Source organism: Petromyzon marinus, chromosome 79 (assembly GCF_048934315.1).
Source record: "Petromyzon marinus isolate PM22_M1 ecotype Great Lakes invasive population chromosome 79, UKy_Petmar_22M1.pri1.0, whole genome shotgun sequence".
Classification (NCBI taxonomy): Eukaryota; Metazoa; Chordata; class Hyperoartia; order Petromyzontiformes; family Petromyzontidae; genus Petromyzon; species Petromyzon marinus.
Window position 1 is genome coordinate 22,851,576 of NC_133745.1, and position 27,073 is coordinate 22,878,648.

Below are 27,073 nucleotides of genomic sequence, written 5' to 3' on the forward strand. Positions count from 1 at the left end.
GTCTCCCCGTGTCTCTCTAACCCCGTGTCTCTCTAACCCCGTGTCTCTCTCTCCCCGTGTCTCTCTCTCCCCGTGTCTCTCTCCCCCCGTGTCTCTCTCCCCGTGTCTCTCTCCCCCCGTGTCTCCCCGTGTCTCTCTCCCCCCGCGTCTCTCTCTCTCTCTCCCCGTGTCTCCCCGTGTCTCTCTAACCCCGTGTCTCTCTAACCCCGTGTCTCTCTCTCCCCGTGTCTCTCTCTCCCCGTGTCTCTCTCCCCCCGTGTCTCTCTCCCCGTGTCTCTCTCCCCCCGTGTCTCTCTCTCTCCCCGTGTCTCTCTCCCCCCGCGTCTCTCTCTCTCTCTCTCCCCGTGTCTCCCCGTGTCTCTCTAACCCCGTGTCTCTCTCTCCCCGTGTCTCTCTCCCCCCGTGTCTCTCTCTCCCCCCGTGTCTCTCTCTCCCCCCGTGTCTCTCTCTCTCTCCCGGTGTCTCTCTCTCTCTCTCCCCCGCGCCGCATCTCCTTCTACCAGAGGTGAGGTTCTATGCACCGCCGGAACGCCGTTTCGCTCCGGACCCAGGCCTTGTGAACCACGCCTGGCACTGTACAGGCCACCAGACCTCCTCTCCTGTCCAGCGTCCGCAGGCCAAACAGATCCTGGGTGTAGACCTGGAAGGGAGGCAGGCACAGGCAAAGGTGGCCCCAGGTAGCGCGAGCAGATACACAGGGGCAAGTGCCGCTTGGGAGATGCGCACAAAATGTAGAGTGCACGCAGACGCGTACACACGGAGACACACACGGAGACACACAGACACATGGAGACACACGGAGACACAGACACACACAGACACACAGACACACGGAGACACAGATACACACAGACACACACAGACACACACAGACACACGGAGACACACGGAGACACACGGAGACACACAGACACACACACACGGAGACACACACGGAGACACACACGGAGACACACGGAGACACACGGAGACACACACGGAGACACACAGAGACACACAGACAGACACACGGAGACACACGGAGACACACAGACACACGGAGACACACAGAGACACACGGACACGGAGACACACGGAGACACACGGACACACGGAGACACACGGAGACACACGGAGACACGGAGACACACGGAGACACACGGAGACACACGGACACGGAGACACACGGAGACACACGGACACACGGAGACACACGGAGACACACGGAGACACGGAGACACACAGACAGAGACACACACGGATACATACACACACACGGAGACACACGGAGACACACGGAGACACACACGGAGACACACAGAGACACACACAGAGACACACACACAGACACACGGAGACACACGGAGACACACACGGAGACACACGGAGACACACGGAGACACACACGGAGAAACACGGAGACACAGACACACGGAGACACACGGAGACACACGGAGACACACAGAGACACACAGACACACGGAGACACACGGAGACACACACGGAGACACACGGAGACACACGGAGACACAGACACACGGAGACACACGGAGACACACGGAGACATACAGACACACAGACACACGGAGACACACAGAGACACACGGAGACACACAGACACACAGACACACGGAGACACACGGAGAAACACGGAGACACAGACACACGGAGACACACGGAGACACACAGAGACACAGAGACACACGGAGACACACGGAGACACACACACAGACACACGGAGACACACACACAGACACACGGAGACACACGGAGACACAGACACACACAGACACACGGAGACGCACGGAGACACACAGACACACGCAGACACAGACACACACAGACACACAGACACACGGAGACACACGGAGACACACGGAGACACACGAAGACACAGACACACACAGAAACACGGAGACACACAGAGACACAGACACACGGAGACACAGACACACAGACACACACAGACACACGCAGACACACACACACACACAAACACAGATACACAGACACAGATACACACAGACAGAGACACACACGGATACATACACACACACGGAGACACACACAGACACAGACACACACACAGACACAGACACACACACACAGACAGAGACACACGGATACATACACACACAGACACAGACACACAGACACACACAAACACACAGACACACACGGATACACACACACAGATAGACACACACAGACAGACACACACAGAGACAGACACACACAAACACAGACACACACGGACACAGATACACACAGACACACAGACACAAACACAGACACAAACACAGATACACAGACACACAAACACACAGACACATACACACAGAGACACACACGGATACATACACACACACGGAGACACACACAGACACACACACACAGACACACACACACAAAGATACACACAGACAGAAACACACGGATACATACAACAACAACAACAACCGCCATTCGCCACTAAGTGACGGTGACGTCACCACCACGCTTGTGCCAGGCTATGTGCACCCTGAGGCCACGTGAAGTGTCGAACGCCCGCTGGCAGGAGGTCACGGGGCAGACCCAGGTGCCACTGGTCGACTGACTGAGATGACTGGCTGATGCACCACCTGTGCCCCCTACTGTGCCAACCTGCTGTGCTTTAGCCACCCGGCGCTCCGCTCGCTGTTGTGAGCGTCGCTCCTCCGCCCTCCGTTGTTGTTGGAGGGCGACTGCCTCCAACTGCCCAGTAGCATCCTTCACGAGCCTCCTCCACAGAGGCCGATCTTGACACCGCTGGTACCAGTCATCGGCAAGTCCACTCAGCTCCACGTCCTCCTGTACCACATCACTCCATCTCTTCTCTAGCCCGTGCCGCGCCCGCTTAGCCCCCTCAATCCGGCCAAACAAAAGCTGTTTCGGCATGCGGTGGCTGGGCATGCGGGCTACATGACCCAGCCATCGCAGCCTTGCCTGCCGGAGGAGCTCACCGATGGGACCCTGCCCAGATCTTTCAAGGATTTGTGAGCTCCTCACACAATCCAGTCTGGTTAAACCCAGGATGGATCGTAGGCAGGCCAGCCTAAATGTTTCTAACCGGCGAAGATGTTCCATTAGGGGGGTCCACGTTTCGCAAGCGTAGAGAAGGGAGGGAATGACCGTGGCCGAGAAGACCTGAAGCTTAGTGCGGAGCGACAGACCAGGTAGCTTCCACACAGCGTTACGCAACCGATGAAAAGATATTGCCGCTCGACTGATTCGGAGTGAGACCTCTGCTGTTAAACTGGAGCCAGTCATAAGCACACTGCCCAGGTATGGGAAACTCTCCACTCTCTCCACAACTGCCCCATCACCGATTGGGAGCTGTGGGGGTGGAGTGTCCGATGGTACAAAATACCCAGGCAGGTGCTTAGTTTTGGTGGGGCTGATGGTAAGGCCCCACCTCTTAGTGGCACGCTCCAGTCTCAGCAGCAGCGTCTCCAACTCCTCCTCTGACTGAGCAGCTATTACCAAGTCATCAGCATACATAACGTGGTTGAGCAATAGGGAGCCATCCCTTGACCGCACCCGGGCGTCGATTAGCCTCCCATTATATCTGTACCATATGGAGATTCCCCCGGTACAGCTATTGAAGGCTTCACGAACTACGTGGTCAAAATAGATGTTAAATAATGTGGGAGCCAGAGGACATCCCTGTCGCACCCCAAGGTGTACAGGGAATGGCTCTGACTCCCGGCCACGTAGTTTTACCCGGGCCCGCTCACCATCATGAAGGTCCTTAATGATCGTGAGCAGAGGGTCAGGTACTCCAAAAGCACGAAGAACGACCCAGAGCCCAGGCCTACTGATGGTATCATAGGCCTTGACCAGGTCAATAAAGCAGAGATGTAGGTCTTGTTGGAATTCCCTACACCTCTGCTGTAGCAGACGGACAGAAAATATGGCATCTGTGCAGGACCGCCCTTTCCTGAAACCGCATTGGGGCTCCGCAAGCCTCTCCTCAGCGTGCCTGGCAAGGCGATGCTGAATAATCCTTGCCAGGACCTTTCCCGGCACACTGAGGAGTGAGATGCCCCTGTAGTTGTTACAGTCTGTGCGGTCCCCCTTCTTAAAAAGGGGGACCACCAGGGCATCCTTCCAATCCTGCGGAACCCGTCCAGTGGTCCAGACTGTTGTTATGATGTCATATAGGGCAGTCTGTGCACAAACGCCACCCTCCCTCAGCATTTCGCTTGGGAGATCATCTCTGCCCGCTGCCTTTCCTGGTCTCAGACTCCGGATCGCCTTCAATACTTCCTCAGCAGCTGGCACCTCAGCCAGCCACTCACAGGGGGTGACTTCATCCAATATTTGAGGCACCGCAGCCTCAGCAGGGTCATCCTCACTTTGTGCCACGATGTTTTCCTGGCTGAGGGATTTTCCCTCCCCCAGAACCTCACAGAAATGCTCAGCAAATCTGCGAACCTGTTCCTGGGGGTCGGAAATTGGATCACCATTTTTTCCCCTAATGATGGTAATAGGTGTGGTGCTGCAGGTTACTTTTTTGATGGAGTTAAATAGAGATTTGTGATCACGGGCCACTGAGGCAGACTCCATCTCCTCAGCAACCCGCGACCACCACCCATCCTTGCAGCGCCTCACGGCTCTCCGAACCTCCGAGCGAAGGCTGCGGTAAGCCTCCTCATTCTCTGACGTGGGATTCTGTAGCCGATGACAGTTGGCCTGTCGCTTTTTCTCAACCATCCTGAACAACTCCTCTGTCATCCAGGGTGTCTGGGGATGTCTGGACCGCGTACCCAAAGCAGCCATTGCAGCTGCATGAGTCATAGTCCTAAACCTCGCCCATTTACCCTCGACATCAGGAGGAGTCGGGGACGATGCCAATCCCAGTCGCAAGCGATGATGAAATTCTCGCTTGCAACTTTCATCAGATAACTGAGACCAGGCCACTTTAGGTTGGAATGGGGTCCTGGGTGTACACCCACCACCGGAGTGGAAGAATGGCAGGCGCATCTTACAGATGACTAGTCGATGGTCAGAGGGCAGATCAGCTCCACGGTAGGTCCTGGTGTCAAGGACATGGGCTCGCATTCGCTGGTCCGTCACTATGTAGTCCAGCAGATGTTCTTGCTTGGACCCGGCATGCATCCATGATGTTGTGTGGATGCGCCGATGCCGGAACAGCGTGTTGGTAATTACAAGCCCATGGGCTGCACAAAAATCTAGCAGCCTCCTACCGTTGTTATTGAGCTGATCTGGCCCATGCCCTCCAATCACTCCAGACCAGGTGCCAGTATCATGACCAACTCGGGCATTGAAGTCACCCAACATGATGACTCTATCCCGAGGGGCCACTTTAGCCAGCACCTGTGACAGGAGGTCATAGAAGGCATCTGACTCATCGGCTTTGCCTGCATCCCTCCACGGATGTTCATCTTCGGTGGGGGCATAAGTAACCACGACCACCATTCCTCGCCTCCGGTTGATGGGAAGGCGAGCCCAAAGTAGCCTGGGGCTTACAGCTTCCCACACCTCACCGCCACGCTCCCACGCCCCCTTCATTCTTTGTGTCTGTGTGTGTATGTATCCTGAATGCCTATGCGGCATTCAGGATACATACACACACAGACACACACACACAGATACATATACACACAGATATAATAGAAACAGATACATACACACAGATACACATATATACACACAGACACTGATACACACATACACACAGACACACAAAGATACACACAGATACACAGACACACACACACATATATACACAGATACAGAGTGAGTGTGTGTGAGTGTATGAGTGAGTGAGTGTATGAGTGAGTGAGTGAGTGTATGAGTGAGTGAGTGTGTGAGTGAGTGAGTGTATGAGTGAGTGAGTGTATGAGTGAGTGAGTGTATGAGTGAGTGAGTGTATGAGTGAGTATGAAGTGTGTAAGTGTGTGTCTGTATGTGTGTGTGTAAGTGTATGTGTATGTAAGTGTGTAACTGTGTGTGTAACTGTGTGCGTGTGTGTAAGTGTATGCGTGTGTGTGTAACTGTGTGTAACTGTGTGTGTGTGTAACTGTATGTGTGACTGTGTGTGTGTGTGTAACTGTATGTGTGACTGTGTGTGTGTAACTGTGTGTGTGTGTAACTGTGTGTGTGTGTCTATGTGTGTGAGTGTCTATGTGTGTGTGTGTGTCTATGTGTGTATGTAAGTGTGTGTGTAAGTGTGTGAGTATGTAAGTGTGTGTGTATGTGTGTGTATGTAAGTGTGTGTAAGTGTGTGTATATGTGTGTAAGTGTGTGTGTATGTGTGTGTTTGTGTGTTTGTAAGTGTGTTTGTGTGTTTGTAAGTGTGTATGTAAGTGTGTAAGTGCGTATGTAAGTGTGTAAGTGTGTATGTAAGTGTGTAAGTGTGTATGTAAGTGTGTATGTAAGTGTGTATGTAAGTGTGTATGTAAGTGTGTATGTAAGTGTATGTAAGTGTGTAAGTGTGTATGTAAGTGTGTAAGCGTGTAAGTGTGTATGTAAGTGTGTATGTAAGTGTGTATGTAAGTGTGTAAGTGTGTATGTAAGTGTGTAAGTGTGTATGTAAGTGTGTATGTAAGTGTGTAAGTGTGTATGTAAGTGTGTGTGTAAGTGTGTGTGTGTGTGTGTGACTGTGTGTGTATGTAAGTGTGTCTGTAAGTGTGTAAGTGTGTATGTAAGTGTGTATGTAAGTGTGTAAGTGTGTATGTAAGTGTGTATGTGTGTGTAAGTGTGTATGTAAGTGTGTGTGTGTGACTGTGTGTGTATGTATGTGTGTGTATGTAAGTGTGTATGTAAGTGTGTATGTAAGTGTGTATGTAAGTGTGTGTGCAAGTGTATGTAAGTGTGTATGTAAGTGTGTAAGTGTGTATGTAAGTGTGTAAGTGTGTATGTAAGTGTGTATGTAAGTGTGTAAGTGTGTATGTAAGTGTGTATGTGTGTGTAAGTGTGTATGTAAGTGTGTGTGTGTGACTGTGTGTGTATGTATGTGTGTGTATGTAAGTGTGTAAGTGTGTATGTAAGTGTGTATGTAAGTGTGTATGTAAGTGTGTGTGCAAGTGTATGTAAGTGTGTATGTAAGTGTGTAAGTGTGTATGTAAGTGTGTAAGTGTGTATGTAAGTGTGTGTGTGACTGTGTGTGTGTATGTAAGTGGCACAAGCCTGGCACAAGCGTCGTGGTGACGTCACCGCCACTTAGTGGCGAATGGCGGTTGTTGTTGTATGTAAGTGTGTATGTAAATGTGTATGTAAGTGTGTGTGTGTGACTGTGTGTGTGTATGTAAGTGTGTATGTAAATGTGTATGTAAGTGTGTATGTATGTGGGTGTATGTAAGTGTGTATATGTGTGTGTAAGTGTGTAAGTGTATATGTAAGTGTGTATGTACGTGTGTGTGTGTGAGTCTCTCACAGGCTGATTGACCATGTCGATAACTTCGGAGGCTTTGCTGTCATAGAAGCCAAATAAACTGAAACAACATCAACAACATCATCATCAGCATCATCATCAGCACCACCACGATCAGCATCATCATCACCATCAGTGAAATCACCATCATCACCATCAGTATCATCATCATTATCAGCATCAACATCAGTTCCATCATCATCATCATCAGTGTCATCATCACCACCATCATCATAATCACCACCATCATCATCACCATTATCATCATCATCAGCAGCAGCACCACCATCATGATAATCACCACCACAAACAACTCCACCACCACCACCACCACCCCCACCACCACCACCACCTCCACCACCACCTCCACCACCACCTCCACCACCATCACCACCCCCACCACCCCACCACCACCACCACCACCTCCACCCCCACCACCACCCCCACCACCACCACCATCACCACCACCACCACCACCACCACCCCCACCACCACCACCACCTCCACCACCACCTCCACCACCACCACCTCCACCACCACCACCTCCACCACCACCACCCCCACCACCACCACCACCCTCACCACCACCACCACCACCCTCACCACCACCACCATCACCACCACCACCACCCCCACCACCTCCCCAACCACCACCACCACCACCACCCCCACCACCACCATCACCACCACCACCACCTCCACCACCACCCTCACCACCCCCACAACCACCACCACCACCACCACCATCACCTCCACCACCACCATCACCACCACCACCCTCACCACCCCCACAACCACCACCACCACCACCACCACCACCCCCACCACCACCACCCCCACCACCTCCACCACCACCACCACCCCCACCACCACCACCACCCCCACCACCTCCACCACCACCACCACCCCCACCACCACCACCACCCCCACCACCACCACCTCCACCACCATCACCATCACCACCACCACCACCACCCCCACCACCACCACCATCACCACCACCACCACCTCCACCACCACCACCACCACCACCACCCCCACCACCACCACCACCACCACCACCTCCACCACCACCACCACCACCACCCCCACCACCACCACTACCACCTCCACCTCCACCACCACCACCACCTCCACCTCCACCACCACCCCCACCACCACCTCCACCACCACCACCACCACCACCACCTCCACCACCACCACCACCACCACCCCCACCACCACCACCCCCACCACCTCCACCACCACCACCACCCCCACCACCACCACCACCACCCCCACCACCACCACCACCACCTCCACCTCCACCTCCACCACCACCACCACCACCCCCACCACCACCACCATCACCACCACCACCACCACCTCCCCAGAGCCTGCAGTGGGGGGGGTCCCCACCTGGTCTGCCAAGGTCTCAGCTCGCCATCCGCCGAGCCACCCACCAGCACCAGACGCTTCAGCTGCACGAAGTTTCTCTTGAACACTGCAGAGGGAGGAGAGTGGGGGGAGATGTTGACTACCTCGCCTGGTATACGGGAGGTCGTGGTGAGTCTGTGTGTGTCTCTAACCTCGTGGTGAGTCTGTGTCTCTCTCTCTAACCTCGTGGTGAGATGTTGACTACCTCGCCTGGTCTACGGGAGGTCGTGGTGAGTCTGTGTCTCTCTCTCTCTCTCTCCTCGTGGTGAGATGTTGACTACCTCGCCTGGTCTACGGGAGGTCGTGGTGAGTCTGTGTGTCTCTCTCTAACCTCGTGGTGAGATGTTGACTACCTCGCCTGGTCTACAGGAGGTCGTGGTGAGTCTGTGTCTCTCTCTCTCTCTCTAACCTCGTGGTGAGATGTTGACTACCTCGCCTGGTCTACAGGAGGTCGTGGTGAGTCTGTGTGTGTCTCTCTCTCTAACCTCGTGGTGAGATGTTGACTACCTCGCCTGGTATACAGGAGGTCGTGGTGAGTCTGTGTCTCTCTCTCTCCTCGTGGTGAGATGTTGACTACCTCGCCTGGTATACAGGAGGTCGTGGTGAGTCTGTGTGTGTCTCTAACCTCGTGGTGAGATGTTGACTACCTCGCCTGGTATACAGGAGGTCGTGGTGAGTCTGTGTGTGTCTCTAACCTCGTGGTGAGATGTTGACTACCTCGCCTGGTCTACGGGAGGTCGTGGTGAGTCTGTGTCCCTCTCTCTCTCTCCTCGTGGTGAGATGTTGACTACCTCGCCTGGTCTACAGGAGGTCGTGGTGAGTCTGTGTCTCTCTCTCACTCCTCGTGGTGAGATGTTGACTACCTCGCCTGGGCTACAGGAGGTCGTGCTGAGTCTGTGTGTGTCTCTCTCTCTCTCTCTAACCTCGTGGTGAGATGTTGACTACCTTGCCTGGTCTACAGGAGGTCGTGGTGAGTCTGTGTCTCTCTCTAACCTCGTGGTGAGATGTTGACTACCTCGCCTGGTCTACAGGAGGTCGTGGTGAGTCTGTGTCTCTCTCTAACCTCGTGGTGAGATGTTGACTACCTCGCCTGGTATACAGGAGGTCGTGGTGAGTCTGTGTCTCTCTCTCTCCTCGTGGTGAGATGTTGACTAACTCGCCTGGTCTACGGGAGGTCGTGGTGAGTCTGTGTGTGTCTCTAACCTCGTGGTGAGATGTTGACTACCTCGCCTGGTCTACAGGAGGTCGTGGTGAGTCTGTGTCTCTCTCTAACCTCGTGGTGAGATGTTGACTACCTCGCCTGGTCTACGGGAGGTCGTGGTGAGTCTGTGTCTCTCTCTCTCTCTAACCTCGTGGTGAGATGTTGACTACCTCGCCTGGTCTACGGGAGGTCGTGGTGAGTCTGTGTCTCTCTCTCTCCTCGTGGTGAGATGTTGACTACCTCGCCTGGTGTACAGGAGGTCGTGGTGAGTCTGTGTGTGTCTCTAACCTCGTGGTGAGATGTTGACTACCTCGCCTGGTCTACGGGAGGTCGTGGTGAGTCTGTGTCTCTCTCTCTCTCTAACCTCGTGGTGAGATGTTGACTACCTCGCCTGGTCTACGGGAGGTCGTGGTGAGTCTGTGTCTCTCTCTCTCCTCGTGGTGAGATGTTGACTACCTCGCCTGGTGTACAGGAGGTCGTGGTGAGTCTGTGTGTCTCTCTAACCTCGTGGTGAGATGTTGACTACCTCGCCTGGTCTACAGGAGGTCGTGGTGAGTCTGTGTGTGTCTCTCTCCTCGTGGTGAGATGTTGACTACCTCGCCTGGTCTACAGGAGGTCGTGGTGAGTCTGTGTGTCTCTCTAACCTCGTGGTGAGATGTTGACTACCTCGCCTGGTCTACAGGAGGTCGTGGTGAGTCTGTGTCTCTCTCTAACCTCGTGGTGAGCTGTTGACTACCTCGCCTGGTCTATGGGAGGTCGTGGTGAGTCTGTGTGTCTCTCTCTCACTCGTGGTGAGATGTTGACTACCTCGCCAGGTATACAGGAGGTCGTGGTGAGTCTGTGTGTCTCTAACCTCGTGGTGAGATGTTGACTACCTCGCCTGGTCTACAGGAGGTCGTGGTGAGTCTGTGTCTCTCTCTCTCTCTAACCTCGTGGTGAGATGTTGACTACCTCGCCTGGTATACGGGAGGTCGTGGTGAGTCTGTGTCTCTCTCTCTCCTCGTGGTGAGATGTTGACTACCTCGCCTGGTCTACAGGAGGTCGTGGTGAGTCTGTGTGTCTCTCTCTAACCTCGTGGTGAGATGTTGACTACCTCGCCTGGTCTACAGGAGGTCGTGGTGAGTCTGTGTCTCTCTCTCTAACCTCGTGGTGAGATGTTGACTACCTCGCCTGGTCTACGGGAGGTCGTGGTGAGTCTGTGTCTCTCGCTCTCTCTAACCTCGTGGTGAGATGTTGACTACCTCGCCTGGTCTACAGGAGGTCGTGGTGAGTCTGTGTGTGTCTCTAACCTCGTGGTGAGATGTTGACTACCTCGCCTGGTGTGCGGGAGGTCGTGGTGAGTCTGTGTCTCTCTCTCTCACTCGTGGTGAGATGTTGACTACCTCGCCTGGTCTACAGGAGGTCGTGGTGAGTCTGTGTGTGTCTCTAACCTCGTGGTGAGATGTTGACTACCTCGCCTGGTGTGCGGGAGGTCGTGGTGAGTCTGTGTCTCTCTCTCTCACTCGTGGTGAGATGTTGACTACCTCGCCTGGTCTATGGGAGGTCGTGGTGAGTCTGTGTCTCTCTCTCTAACCTCGTGGTGAGATGTTGACTACCTCGCCTGGTCTACGGGAGGTCGTGATGAGTCTGTGTGTCTCTCTCTCTCACTCGTGGTGAGATGTTGACTACCTCGCCTGGTCTACGGGAGGTCGTGGTGAGTCTGTGTGTGTCTCTAACCTCGTGGTGAGATGTTGACTAACTCGCCTGGTCTACGGGAGGTCGTGGTGAGTCTGTGTGTGTCTCTAACCTCGTGGTGAGATGTTGACTACCTCGCCTGGTCTACGGGAGGTCGTGGTGAGTCTGTGTCTCTAACCTCGTGGTGAGATGTTGACTACCTCGCCTGGTATACAGGAGGTCGTGGTGAGTCTGTGTCTCTCTCTCTCTCTAACCTCGTGGTGAGATGTTGACTACCTCGCCGGGTATACGGGAGGTCGTGGTGAGTCTGTGTCTCTCTCTCTCTCACTCGTGGTGAGATGTTGACTACCTCGCCTGGTCTACAGGAGGTCGTGGTGAGTCTGTGTGTGTCTCTAACCTCGTGGTGAGATGTTGACTACCTCGCCTGGTCTACGGGAGGTCGTGGTGAGTCTGTGTGTGTCTCTCTAACCTCGTGGTGAGATGTTGACTACCTCGCCTGGTATACAGGAGGTCGTGGTGAGTCTGTGTCTCTCTCTCTCTCACTCGTGGTGAGATGTTGACTACCTCGCATGGTCTACAGGAGGTCGTGGTGAGTCTGTGTCTCTAACCTCGTGGTGAGATGTTGACTACCTCGCCTGGTCTACAGGAGGTCGTGGTGAGTCTGTGTGTCTCTCTCTCACTCGTGGTGAGATGTTGACTACCTCGCCTGGTCTACAGGAGGTCGTGGTGAGTCTGTGTCTCTCTCTCTCTAACCTCGTGGTGAGATGTTGACTACCTCGCCTGGTCTACAGGAGGTCGTGGTGAGTCTGTGTGTGTCTCTCTAACCTCGTGGTGAGATGTTGACTACCTCGCCTGGGCTACGGGAGGTCGTGGTGAATCTGTGTCTCCCTCTCTCTAACCTCGTGGTGAGATGTTGACTACCTCGCCTGGTCTACGGGAGGTCGTGGTGAGTCTGTGTCTCTCTCTCTCCTCGTGGTGAGTAGTTGACTACCTCGCCTGGTCTATGGGAGGTCGTGGGTTCGATCTCCCGCCCCCTGAGCAAGATGGCAACCTGCCCCCTGAGCAAGATGGCAGCCCGTCCCCTGACCAAGATGTAGCCCGTCCCCTGAGCAAGATGGCAGCCCATCACCCTGACCAAGATGACAGCCCATCACCCTGACCAAGATGGCAGCCCGTCACCCTGACCAAGATGGCAGCCCGTCACCCTGACCAAGATGACAGCCCGTCACCCTGACCAAGATGGCAGCCCGTCACCCTGACCAAGGTGGCAGCCCATCACCCTGACCAAGATGGCAGCCCGTCACCCTGACCAAGATGGCCGCCCGTCACCCTGACCAAGATGGCAGCCCGTCACCCTGACCATGATGGCAGCCCGTCCCCTGACCAAGGTGGCCGCCCATCACCCTGACCAAGATGGCAGCCCGTCACCCTGACCAAGATGGCAGCCCGTCACCCTGACCAAGATGGCAGCCCGTCACCCTGACCAAGATGGCAGCCCGTCACCCTGACCAAGGTGGCAGCCCGTCACCCTGAGCAAGATGGCGTCTCTGTGTGTGCATCACCTTGAGCCATGCGGTGAGGCGTCTCGTTGTTGATGATGGGCAGGAACAAGTTCTTGTGCAGGTAGCGCTGCTGGTGGGTCGGGTCTGGGGTGGGACAGGAGAGGGACGTGAGACGGGTCGGGGCCGTGTCTCCACGTGTCTCCACGTGTCTCCACGTGTCTCCTCAAGTCTCCACGTGTCTCCCCCCCCGTGTCTCCCCCCCCGTGTCTCCCCCCCCGTGTCTCCTCGTGTCTCCACGTGTCTCCCCCTCCGTGTCTCCCCCTCCGTATCTCCCCGTGTCTCCCCAAGTCTCCTCGTGTCTCCCGCCCCCTTGTTTCCCCCGTGTCTCCCCCCCCCGTGTCTCCCCCCCCCTTGTCTCCCCCGTGTCTCCCCCCCCCGTGTCTCCCCGTGTCTCCCCCCCCGTGTCTCCCCGTGTCTCCCCTGTGTCTCCACCAATGTGTCTCCCCAAGTCTCCCGCCCCGTGTCTCCCCCGTGTCAGCGTGTCTCCCCGTGTCTCCCCCGTGTCAGCGTGTCTCCCCGTGTCTCCGCCCTCACCTCATCCTGGACGTGTCCCCGTGTCAGTGCGTCTCCCCGCGTCTCCCCGCGTCTCCCCGCGTCTCCCCGTGTCTCCCCCTCCGTGTCTCCCCGTGTCTCACCGTGTCTCCCCGTGTCTCCCCGTGTCTCCCCCCCCGTGTCTCACCGTGTCTCCCCGCGTCTCCCCGCGTCTCCACCAATGTGTCTCCACCAATGTGTCTCCCCCCACGTGTCTCCCCGTGTCTCCCCGTGTCTCCCCCGTGTCTCTCCGTGTCTCCCCCGTGTCTCCCCGTGTCTCCCCGTGTCTCCCCCGTGTCTCACCGGTGTCTCCCCGCGTCTCCCCGTGTCTCCCCGTGTCTCCCCCCCCCCGCGTCTCCCCGCATCTCCCCGTGTCTCCACCAATGTGTCTCCCCGCGTCTCCCCGTGTCTCCCCCCACGGTGTCTCCCCCGTGTCTCCGCGTGTCTCCACCAATGTGTCTCCCCCCACGGTGTCTCCACCCAAGGTGTCTCCCCGTGTCTCTCCCCGTGTCTCCACCCAAGGTGTCTCCCCGTGTCTCCCCGCGTCTCCCCGTGTCTCCCCGTGTCTCCCCGTGTCTCCCCCCCCCGTGTCTCCCCGTGTCTCCCCGCGTCACCCCGCGTCTCCCCGCGTCTCTCCGTGTCTCCCCCGCGTCTCCCCGTGTCTCCCCCGTGTCTCCCCGTGTCTCCCCATGTCTCCCCGCGTCTCCCCGCGTCTCCCCGCGTCTCCCCGCGTCTCCCTGTGTCTCCACCATTGTGTCTCCACCCACGCGTCTCCCCCCACGGTGTCTCCACACACGGTGTCTCCCCTTGTCTCCCCGTGTCTCCACCAACGCGTCTCCCCGTGTCTCCACCCAAGGTGTCTCCCCGTGTCTCCCCGTGTCTCCCCGCGTCTCCCCGTGTCTCCCCGCGTCTCCCCGTGTCTCCCCGTGTCTCCCCGTGTCTCCCCCCACGTGTACCGTGCCAGTAGTTGCACACCGACACCTCCTGTCCCAGCCGCCAATAGCAGAAGGCGGAGACCACGGACAGGAACCAGGGAAAGGCACTCTGGACCCAGGGGGGCTCTGAGACACGCGGGGAGACACGGGGAGACACGGGGAGACACGGGGAGACACGGGGAGACACGGGGAGACACGGGGAGACAAGGGGGGGGAGACACGGGGAGACACGGGGAGACACGGGGAGACACGGGGAGAGACGGGGAGAGACGGGGAGAGACGGGGAGAGACGGGGAGACAGGGGTGAGACACACACCGGGACACGGGGAGACACGGGGAGACACGGGGGAGACACGGGGGAGACACGGGGAGACAAGGGGGGGAGACACGGGGAGACACGGGGAGAGACGGGGAGACACGGGGAGACACGGGGAGACACGGGGAGACACAGGGAGACACGGGGGAGACACGGGTGAGACACGGGTGAGACACGGGTGAGACACGGGTGAGACACGGGTGAGACACGGGGAGACACGGGGAGACACGGGGAGAGAAACCGGGAGACACGGGGAGACACGGGGAGACAGGGGGAGACACGCGGGGAGACACGGGGAGACGCGGGGAGAGACGGGGAGACAGGGGGAGACACGGGGAGACAGGGGGAGACAGGGGGAGACACGGGGAGACACGGGGAGAGACACGGGGAGACACGGGGAGACAGGGGGAGACACGGGGAGACACGGGGAGACACGGGGAGAGACACGGGGAGACACGGGGAGACACGGGGAGACACGCGGGGAGACACGGGGAGACACGCGGGGAGACACGGGTGAGACACGGGTGAGACACGGGGAGAGAAACCGGGAGACACGGGGAGACACGGGGAGAGACACGGGGAGAGACACGGGGAGACACGGGGAGACACGGGTGAGACACACACGGAGGCACGGGGAGACGCGGGGAGACAAGGGTGAGACGCGGGGAGACACGGGGAGACACGGGGAGAGACACGGGGAGACACGGGGAGACACGGGGAGAGACACGGGGAGACACGGGGAGACAAGGGGAGACACGGGGAGACACGGGGAGACACGGGGGAGACATGGGGAGTCGTGGGAGACACGGGGAGACACGGGGAGACACGGGGAGACAAGGGGAGAGACGGGGAGAGACGGGGAGACAGGGGGAGACACGGGGAGACAGGGGGAGACAGGGGGAGACACGGGGAGACACGGGGAGAGACACGGGGAGACACGGGGAGACAGGGGGAGACACGGGGAGACACGGGGAGACACGGGGAGACACGGGGAGACACGGGGAGACACGCGGGGAGACACGGGGAGACACGCGGGGAGACACGGGTGAGACACGGGGAGACACGGGGAGAGAAACCGGGAGACACGGGGAGACACGGGGAGAGACACGGGGAGAGACACGGGGAGACACGGGGAGACACGGGTGAGACACACACGGAGGCACGGGGAGACGCGGGGAGACAAGGGTGAGACGCGGGGAGACACGGGGAGACACGGGGAGAGACACGGGGAGACACGGGGAGACACGGGGAGAGACACGGGGAGACACGGGGAGACACGGGGAGACACGGGTGAGACACACACGGAGGCACGGGGAGACGCGGGGAGACACGGGGAGACACGGGGGAGACACAGGTGAGACACACACGGAGACACGGGGAGACACGGGGAGACAGGGGGGAGACACGGGGGAGACACGGGTGAGACACGGGGAGACACGGGGAGACACGGGGAGACACGGGGAGACACGGGTGAGACACACACGGAGGCACGGGGAGACGCGGGGAGACACGGGGAGACACGGGGGAGACACAGGTGAGACACACACGGAGACACGGGGAGACACGGGGAGACAGGGGGGAGACACGGGGGAGACACGGGTGAGACACGGGGAGACACGGGGAGACACGGGGAGACACGGGGGAGACACAGGTGAGACACACACGGAGACACGGGGAGACACGGGGAGACAGGGGGGAGACACGGGGGAGACACGGGTGAGACACGGGGGAGACACGGGGAGACACGGGGAGACATGGGTGAGACGCGGGGAGACACGGGGAGATACGGAGACACGCGGGGAGACACGGGGAGACACGGGGAGACACGGGGAGACAAGGGGAGACACGGGGAGACACGGGGAGACACGGGGAGACACAGGTGAGACACACACGGAGACACGGGGAGACACGGGGAGACAGGGGGGAGACACGGGGGAGACACGGGCAGACACGGGGGAGACACGGGGAGACACGGGGAGACACGGGGAGACAAGGGGAGACACGGGGAGACACGGGGAGACACGGGGAGACACGGGGGAGACATGGGGAGTCGTGGGAGACACGGGGAGACACGGGGAGACACGGGGAGACAAGGGGAGACACGGGGAGACACGGGGAGACACGGGTGAGACACGGGGAGACACGGGGAGACACGGGGAGACACGGGGGAGACACAGGTGAGACACACACGGAGACACGGGGAGACACGGGGAGACAGGGGGGAGACACGGGGGAGACACGGGCAGACACGGGGGAGACACGGGGAGACATGGTTGAGACGCGGGGAGACACGGGGAGACACGGAGACACGCGGGGAGACACGCGGGGAGACACGGGGAGACAAGGGGAGACACGGGGAGACACGGGGAGACACGGGGGAGACATGGGGAGTCGTGGGAGACACGGGGAGACACGGGGAGACACACACGGAGACACAGGGAGACACGGGTGAGACGCGGAGAGACGCGGGGAGACACGGGGAGACACGGGTGAGACACACACAGAGACACGGGTGAGACACACACCGAGACACGGGGAGACACGGAGGACACACACACTCTCTGCATGAGTGTATCTCTGTGTGTCTGTGTGTGTGTGTGTGTGAATCTGTGTATCTGTGTGTGTGTCTGTGTGTGTGTGTCTGTGTGTGTCTGTGTGTGTCTGTGTGTGTCTGTGTGTGTGTCTGTGTGTGTGTGTCTGTGTGTGTGTGTGAATCTGTGTGTCTGTGTGTGTGTCTGTGTGTGTGTCTGTGTGTGTGTGTCTGTGTGTGTGTCTGTGTGTCTGTGTGTGTGTCTGTGTGTCTGTGTGTGTGTCTGTGTGTGTGTCTGTGTGTGTGTCTGTGTGTGTGTCTGTGTGTGTGTCTGTGTGTGTGTGTCTCTGTGTGTGTCTCTGTGTGTGTGTGTGTCCGCACCTCCTCCATAGAGCCCCATCAGCTGACCTCCCAGGGAGATGAAGGTGTGAACTCTGTGATTGTGAACCACGGAAGAGATGGCTCGACACACCATCACCCCTACACCACCATCAACACCATCAACATCATCACCATCAACATCATCACCATCACGCCTACACCACCAACATCACCATCACCATCATCACCCCTACACCATCAACATCCTCAACACCATCACCCCTACACCACCAACATCAACATCACCATCAACATCACCCCACACCACCACCATCAACATCACCACCATCATCAACATCACCATCAACATCACCATCAACATCACCCCTACACCACCACCATCACCATCATCACCATCAACACATCAACATCACCATCAACCATCACCCTCATCAACATCAACATCACCATCAACATCATCAACATCACCATCATCAACATCACCATCACCACCATCAACATCACCCCTACACCACCACCATCAACATCATCAACATCACCACCATCAACACCAACATCACCCTCAACATCATCCTACACCACCACCATCAACATCATCACCATCATCATCACCATCACCCCTACACACCCACCATCAACCATCACATCATCAACATCACCATCATCATCACCACACATCACCATCACCCCTACACCACCACCATCATCATCACCATCACCATCATCAACACCACCATCACCATCACCCCTAAACCACCACCATCAACATCACCATCAACATCCCATCATCAATATCACCATCAAAATCACCTAACATCACCACATCACACATCACCATCATCAACCACAATCATCATCATCATCACATCACCCCTACACCACCATCAACATCAACCATCAACATCACATCACCATCATCACATCACCATCATAAACACATCAACCATCACCCCTACACCACCACCATCAACATCATCACCATCAACATCACCACATCACCCCTACACCATCAACAGCCACATCACATCACCCCTACACCACCACCCACAATCAACATCACCATCATCAACATCACCAGTCACCCCTACACCACCACCACCATCATCAACATCACCATCATCAACATCACCATCATCAACATCACCATCATCAACATCACCATCTCATCAACATACCATCATCAACATCACCATCACCCCTACACCACCACCATCAACATCACCATCAACATCACCCCTACATCACCACCATCAACATCACCATCAACATCACCATCACCCCTACACCACCACCATCAACATCACCATCATCACCACCACCACCATCATCATCATCAACATCACCATCACCCCTACACAACCACCATCAACATCATCAACATCACCATCAACATCACCATCACCCCTACACCACCACCATCAACACCACCACCATCAACATCACCATCATCACCATCACCACCATCAACATCACCATCAACATCACCCCTACACCACCACCATCAACATCACCATCATCACCCCTACATCACCACCATCAACATCACCCCTACACCACCAACATCAACATCACCATCACCATCATCAACACCATCAATATCAAACATCACCCCTACACCACCACCATCAACATCACCATCAACCACCACCACCATCACATCACCATCAACATCACCACCATCAATCACCATCAACATCACCACCATCAACATCACCATGAACATCACCACCATCAACATCACCATCAACATCACCACCATCAACATCACCATGAACATCACCACCACTAACAACATCACCAACATCATCATAACCATCAACATCACCACCACCATCAACATCACCATCACCATCAACATCACCATCATCATCACCATCAACATCACCATCACCCCTACACCACCACCATCAACATCACCATCAACATCACCACCATCATCATCACCATCAACATCACCATCATCATCACCACCATCAACATCACCACCATCAACATCACCATCAACAGCACCATCATCATCACCATCAACATCACCATCACCCCTACACCATCACCCAACATCACCACATCAACATCACCATCATCAACATCACCCCTACCACCACCACCATCAACATCACCATCATCAACATCACCCCTACACCACCACCACCATCAACATCACCATCAACATCACCACCATCAACATCACCATCAACATCACCATTAATATCACCATCAACATCACCATCAATATCACCATCAACATCACCCCTACACCACCACCATCAACATCACCCCTACACCACCACCATCAACATCACCATCAACATCACCACCATCAACATCACCCCTACAAAACCACCATCAACATCACCCCTACACCACCACCACCAACACCATCACCATCATCAACATCATCAACATCAACATTACCACCATCAACATCACCCCTACAAAACCACCATCAACATCACCCCCTACACCACCACCACCAACATCACCATCACCATCATCAACATCAACATTACCACCATCAACATCACCATCAACATCACCATCATCAACATCAACATCACCCCTACACCACCACTCAACATCCCATCAACATCACCATCATCAACATCAACATCCACCCCTACACCACCATCAACATCACCATCAACATCACCATCACCCCTACACCATCATCATCAACATCACCATCAACATCACCATCAACATCACCATCATCAACATCACCATAAACATCAACATCACCCTACACCACCATCAACATCACCACCACCATCAACATCACCCCTACACCATCATCATCAACATCACCATCACCCCTACACCACCACCATCAACATCACCATCAACATCACCATCAATATCACCATCAACATCACCACCATCAACATCAACATCACCCCTACACCACCATCAACATCACCACCACCATCAACATCATCACCACCATCAACATCACCATCAATATCACCATCATCACCACCATCAACATCAACATCACCCCTACACCACCATCAACGTCACCACCACCATCAACATCATCACCACCATCAACATCACCACCATCAACATCAACATCACCCCTACATCACCACCATCATCACCACCACCATTAACATCACCACCACCACCACCACCCCCACCACCACCACCACCACCCCCCAACCACCACCACCACCATCACCACCACCCCAACCACCACCACCACCACCACCACCACCCCCACCACCACCACCACCACCACCACCACCCCAACCACCACCATCACCCCCACCCCCACCACCAGCACCACCACCACCACCCCCACCACCACCACCATCACCACCACCATCACCACCACCATCACCACCATCACCACCACCACCATCACCACCATCACCACCACCACCATCACCTTGTGATGCACAGATGATGGTGAGTCCGTGGCTGGAGTCAACTCGCTCCATCTCCTTCCAGAAGGCCCCAATCTGCCTCCACAGAGCCACGATGCTGGGGTCGTCACTGAAGGCACGGAGGATTACCACTTGGGTCCCAGGCAGGGCCTGCAACATCATCATCATCAGCAGCAGCAGTATCATCATCAGCAGCAGTAGTATCATCAGCAGCAGTATCATCATCATCAGCAGCAGCAGTAGTATCATCAGCAGCAGCAGCAGTAGTATCATCATCAGTAGTAGTAGTATCATCATCATCAGTAGCAGCAGTAGTAGTATCATCATCAGCAGTAGTAGTATCATCTTCAGCAGCAGCAGTAGTAGTATCATCATCATCAGTAGCAGCAGTAGTAGCAGCAGAAGTAGTATCATCATCAGCAGCAGCAGTAGTATCATCATCATCAGCAGTAGTAGTAGTATCATCATCATCATCATCAGCAGAAGTAGTATCATCATCAGCAGCAGTAGTAGTATCATCATCATCATCAGTAGCAGCAGTAGTAGCAGCAGAAGTAGTATCATCAGCAGCAGCAGTAGTATCATCATCAGCAGTAGTAGTATCATCATCATCAGCAGAAGTAGTATCATCATCAGCAGCAGTAGTAGTATCATCATCAGCAGCAGTATCATCATCATCAGCAGCAGTAGTATCATCAGCAGCAGTAGTATCATCATCAGTAGTAGTAGTATCATCATCATCAGTAGCAGCAGTAGTAGCAGCAGAAGTAGTATCATCATCAGCAGCAGTATCATCATCATCATCAGCAGTAGTAGTATCATCATCATCATCAGCAGCAGTAGTATCATCATCATCAGTAGTAGTAGCATCATCAGCAGCAGAAGTAGTATCATCAGCAGCAGTAGTAGTATCATCATCAGCAGCAGCAGTAGTATCATCATCAGCAGCAGCAGTATCATCATCAGCAGCAGTAGTATCATCATCATCAGCAGCAGTATCATCATCAGCAGCAGTATCATCATCATCAGCAGCAGCAGTATCATCATCAGCAGCAGTATCATCATCAGCAGTAGTATCATCATCAGCAGCAGTAGTATCATCATCATCATCAGTAGCAGCAGTAGTAGCAGCAGAAGTAGTATCATCAGCAGCAGCAGTAGTATCATCATCAGCAGTAGTAGTATCATCATCATCAGCAGAAGTAGTATCATCATCAGCAGCAGTAGTAGTATCATCATCAGCAGCAGTATCATCATCATCAGCAGCAGTAGTATCATCAGCAGCAGTAGTATCATCATCAGTAGTAGTAGTATCATCATCATCAGTAGCAGCAGTAGTAGCAGCAGAAGTAGTATCATCATCAGCAGCAGTATCATCATCATCATCAGCAGTAGTAGTATCATCATCATCATCAGCAGCAGTAGTATCATCATCATCAGTAGTAGTAGCATCATCAGCAGCAGAAGTAGTATCATCAGCAGCAGTAGTAGTATCATCATCAGCAGCAGCAGTAGTATCATCATCAGCAGCAGCAGTATCATCATCAGCAGCAGTAGTATCATCATCATCAGCAGCAGTATCATCATCAGCAGCAGTATCATCATCATCAGCAGCAGCAGTATCATCATCAGCAGCAGTATCATCATCAGCAGTAGTATCATCATCAGCAGCAGTAGTATCATCAGCAGCAGCAGTATCATCATCATCAGTAGTAGTAGTATCATCATCAGTAGCAGCAGTAGTATCATCATCACTAGTAGTAGTATCATCATCAGCAGCAGCAGTAGTATCATCATCATCATCAGTAGTAGTAGTATCATCATCAACAGTAGTAGTATCATCATCAGCAGCAGCAGTAGTATCATCATCAGTAGTAGTAGTATCATCATCAGTAGTAGTACCATCATTATCAGCAGTAGTAGTATCATCATCAGTAGTAGTACCATCATTATCAGCAGTAGTATCATCAGTAGTAGTAGTATCATCATCATCAGCAGCAGCGGTAACATCATCATCAGTAGTAGTATCATCATTAGTAGTAGTATCATCAGTATAAGTAGTATCATTATCATCATCAGTATCATCATCATCAGTAGTAGTATCAGTAGTAGTAGTATCATCAGTAGAAGTAGTATCATTATCATCATCAGTATCATTATCAGTAGTATCATCATCATCAGTATCATAACCATCAGTGGCATCATCATCAGTGGTGGCATCATCATCATCAGTTGTAGTATCATCATCAGTAGTAATTATACTATTAATGATACTACTACTAGTAGTATCCGATACTCATGACACAGAGACCCATAGACTCACCACCACACAGAGACCCACAGACTCACCACCACACAGAGACCCACAGACTCACCACACAGAGACCCATAGACTCACCACACAGAGACCCATAGACTCACCACACAGAGACCCATAGACTCACCACCACACAGAGACCCACAGACTCACCACACAGAGACCCATAGACTCACCACACAGAGACCCATAGACTCACCACCACACAGAGACCCATAGACTCACCACCACACAGAGACCGATAGACTCACCACCACACAGAGACCCATAGACTCACCACACACAGAGACCCATAGACTCACCACCACACAGAGACCCATAGACTCATTACCACACAGAGACCCATAGATTCATCACCACACATAGACCCATAGACTCACCACCACACAGAGACCCATAGACTCACCACCACACAGAGGCCCATAGACTCATCACCACACAGAGACCCATAGACTCACCACCACACAGAGACCCATAGACTCACCACCACACAGAGACCCATAGACTCACCACACACAGAGACCCATAGACTCACCACCACACAGAGACCCATAGACTCATTACCACACAGAGACCCATAGATTCATCACCACACATAGACCCATAGACTCACCACCACACAGAGACCCATAGACTCACCACCACACAGAGACCCACAGACTCACCACCACACAGAGACCCACAGACTCACCACTCACCACCCACAGACTCACCACACAGAGACCCACAGACTCACCACCCACAGACTCACCACACAGAGACCCACAGACTCACCACTCACCACACAGAGACCCACAGACTCACCACACAGAGACCCACAGACTCACCACACAGAGACCCAGAGACCCACAGACTCACCACACAGAGACCCACAGACTCACCACACAGAGACCCACAGACTCACCACACAGAGACCCACAGACTCACCACACAGAGACCCACAGACTCACCACACAGAGACCCAGAGGCCCACAGACTCACCACACAGAGACCCACAGACTCACCACACAGAGACCCACAGACTCACCACACAGAGACCCACAGACTCACCACTCACCACACAGAGACCCACAGACTCACCACACAGAGACCCATAGACTCACCACTCACCACACAGAGACCCACAGACTCACCACACAGAGACCCACAGACTCACCACACAGAGACCCACAGACTCACCACACAGAGACCCACAGACTCACCACACAGAGACCCACAGACTCACCACACAGAGGCCCATAGACTCACCACTCACCACCCACAGACTCACCACTCACCACTCACCTCCCTCACCCTCCGTGCCAGGGTTTGGTAGTTTCCAGGTCCATCTCGGAGTCCGTGTACGATCACTACAGGACGCCTCACACCACCACCACCACTCACACCACCACCACCAACACCACCACTCACACCAACACCACCACTCACACCACCAACACCTACACCACCACCACTCACACTACCACCACCACTCACACCACCACCACTCACACCACCCACACTACCACTCACACCACCACCACCACTCACACCAACACCACCACTCACACCACCACCAACACCACCCACACCCCCACCACCACCTCGCTGCATCAACCCCTCATCAACTCCTTCATTCGCGAACGCAAGCGACAAGAACCCTGCCAGACAAACAACCACAACAACAACCACAACCACAACAACCCTCGCCTCTGACGTTCTCCTCATTTCACTCCTTCACTCGCTCCTTCACTCGCTCCTCCACTCGCTCCTCCACTCTCTCCTTCACTCTCACCTTCACTCTCTCCTTCACTCTCTCCTTCACCTCCCTCCTTCACCTCCCTCCTTCACTCGCTCCCTCACTCGCTCCTTCCCCTCCCTCCTTCACTCTCTCCTTCACTCTCTCCTTCACTCTCTCCTTCACTCTCTCCTTCACCTCCCTCCTTCACCTCCCTCCTTCACTCGCTCCCTCACTCGCTCCTTCCCCTCCCTCCTTCACTCTCTCCTTCACTCTCTCCTTCACCTCCCTCCTTCACCTCCCTCCTTCACTCGCTCCTTCCCCTCCCTCCTTCACTCGCTCCTTCACTCGCTCCTTCACTCTCTCCTTCACTCTCTCCTTCACCTCCCTCCTTCACTCGCTCCCTCACTCGCTCCTTCCCCTCCCTCCTTCACTCGCTCCTTCCCTCGCTCCTTCACTCGCTCCTTCTCCTCCCTCCTTCACTCGCTCCTTCCCCTCCCTCCTTCCCTCGCTCCTTCCCTCCCTCCTTCCCTCGCTCCTTCACTCGCTCCTTCCCCTCCCTCCTTCACTCGCTCCTTCCCGTCCCTCCTTCCCTCGCTCCTTCACTCGCTCCTTCCCCTCCCTCCTTCCCCTCCCTCCTTCCCCTTTCGTTCCCCCGTCAGCCCACTAAGAATGAAAGAGGAACGATCAAAGAGGAACGATCGAAGCAGAGCTACCGCTGCCAAGTTACGGAAGAGGACTCGAGGTGTATGACGTCATTTAGTCGCTCTGGGTAGGTGTCAATGTTCACTGTATGACGTCATTTAGTCGCTCTGGGTAGGTGTCGATGTTCGTTGTATGATGTCATTAACACTCGAGCCGGGGGTGTCGATGGTAATTGTATGACATCATTAATACGTTATCTTCAGTAGAGGAGGAGTCGATGTTTATTTACAGTGATCATGACGTCATGTTTAGTAGGGGAGGTGTCAATGCTCGGGGAGTCGTGACGTCATTAAGCCCGACTTGGAAAGGGAGCGGTGTCCTCAATGTGTGGACAGCCATGACGTAATTTTAGGAAATAGGGGAGGTGCCGCTGTTGGCTGTATGACGTCACGATTCATATTGGTAAGGAGTGAGTCCCAATGTTAATTTATACGCTTCGCGTGGCCATCTTCGTAAGGGGTGAGGCCCAATGTTAATCAGCTTGGAGAGGCCATCTTGGTAAGGGGCAAGTCCCAATGTGAAGTAGCTTGGAGAGGCCATCTTGGTAAGGGTGAGTCCCAATGTTGATACGCTTCGTGTGGCCATCTTGGTAAGGGAAGTCCCAATGATAAGTAGCTTGGAGAGGCCATCTTGGTAAGGGATGAGTCCCAATGTTAATTGATACACTTCGCGTGGCCATCTTCGTAAGAGGTAAGTCCCAATGTTAAGCAGCTTGCAGAGGCCATCTTGGTTAAGTTCCAATGTTAATTGATACGCTTCGCGTAGCCATCTTCATAAGGGGTGAGTCCCAATGTTACTTGGCTTGGAAAGGCCATCTTGGTAAGGGGCGAGGCCCGATGTTGATTGATACGCTTCGTGTGGCCATCTTGGTAAGGGGTGAGTCCCAATGTTAATCGATACCCTTCGCGTAGCCATCTTTGTAAGGGGTGAGTCTCACTGTTACTTGGCTTGGAAAGGCCATCTTGGTAAGGGGCGAGGTCCAATGTTAATTGATACGCTTCGCGTGGCCATCTTGGCAAGGGGTAAGTCCCAATGCTCATTGATA

At 54.6% G+C, this 27,073-nt stretch overlaps 2 protein-coding genes across 2 annotated transcripts in view; one reads left to right on the plus strand and one right to left on the minus strand.

Moving 5' to 3' along the window:
- Nucleotides 1–493: 493 nt before the first annotated feature.
- On the minus strand, nucleotides 494–26,090 carry LOC116937969 (lysosomal thioesterase PPT2-like). Its single transcript, XM_076057026.1, has 8 exons — nucleotides 24,891–26,090; nucleotides 21,292–21,439; nucleotides 17,943–18,041; nucleotides 14,737–14,841; nucleotides 13,250–13,333; nucleotides 8,795–8,879; nucleotides 7,400–7,457; nucleotides 494–640 (listed from the first exon to the last, which is right to left on the minus strand). The coding sequence occupies exons 1-8, from the start codon at nucleotides 25,311–25,313 to the stop codon at nucleotides 497–499; spliced, it is 1,146 nt and encodes a 381-aa protein (XP_075913141.1). The 5' UTR covers nucleotides 25,314–26,090; the 3' UTR covers nucleotides 494–496.
- The window catches only part of LOC142907471 (uncharacterized), a 31,703-nt gene continuing 30,706 nt past the window's right edge, over nucleotides 26,077–27,073 (plus strand). Inside the window, exon 1 of the mRNA XM_076057024.1 lies at nucleotides 26,077–26,095. The gene's annotated coding sequence lies outside the window, so the exon portion shown is untranslated. The remainder of the gene's footprint in view (nucleotides 26,096–27,073) is intronic.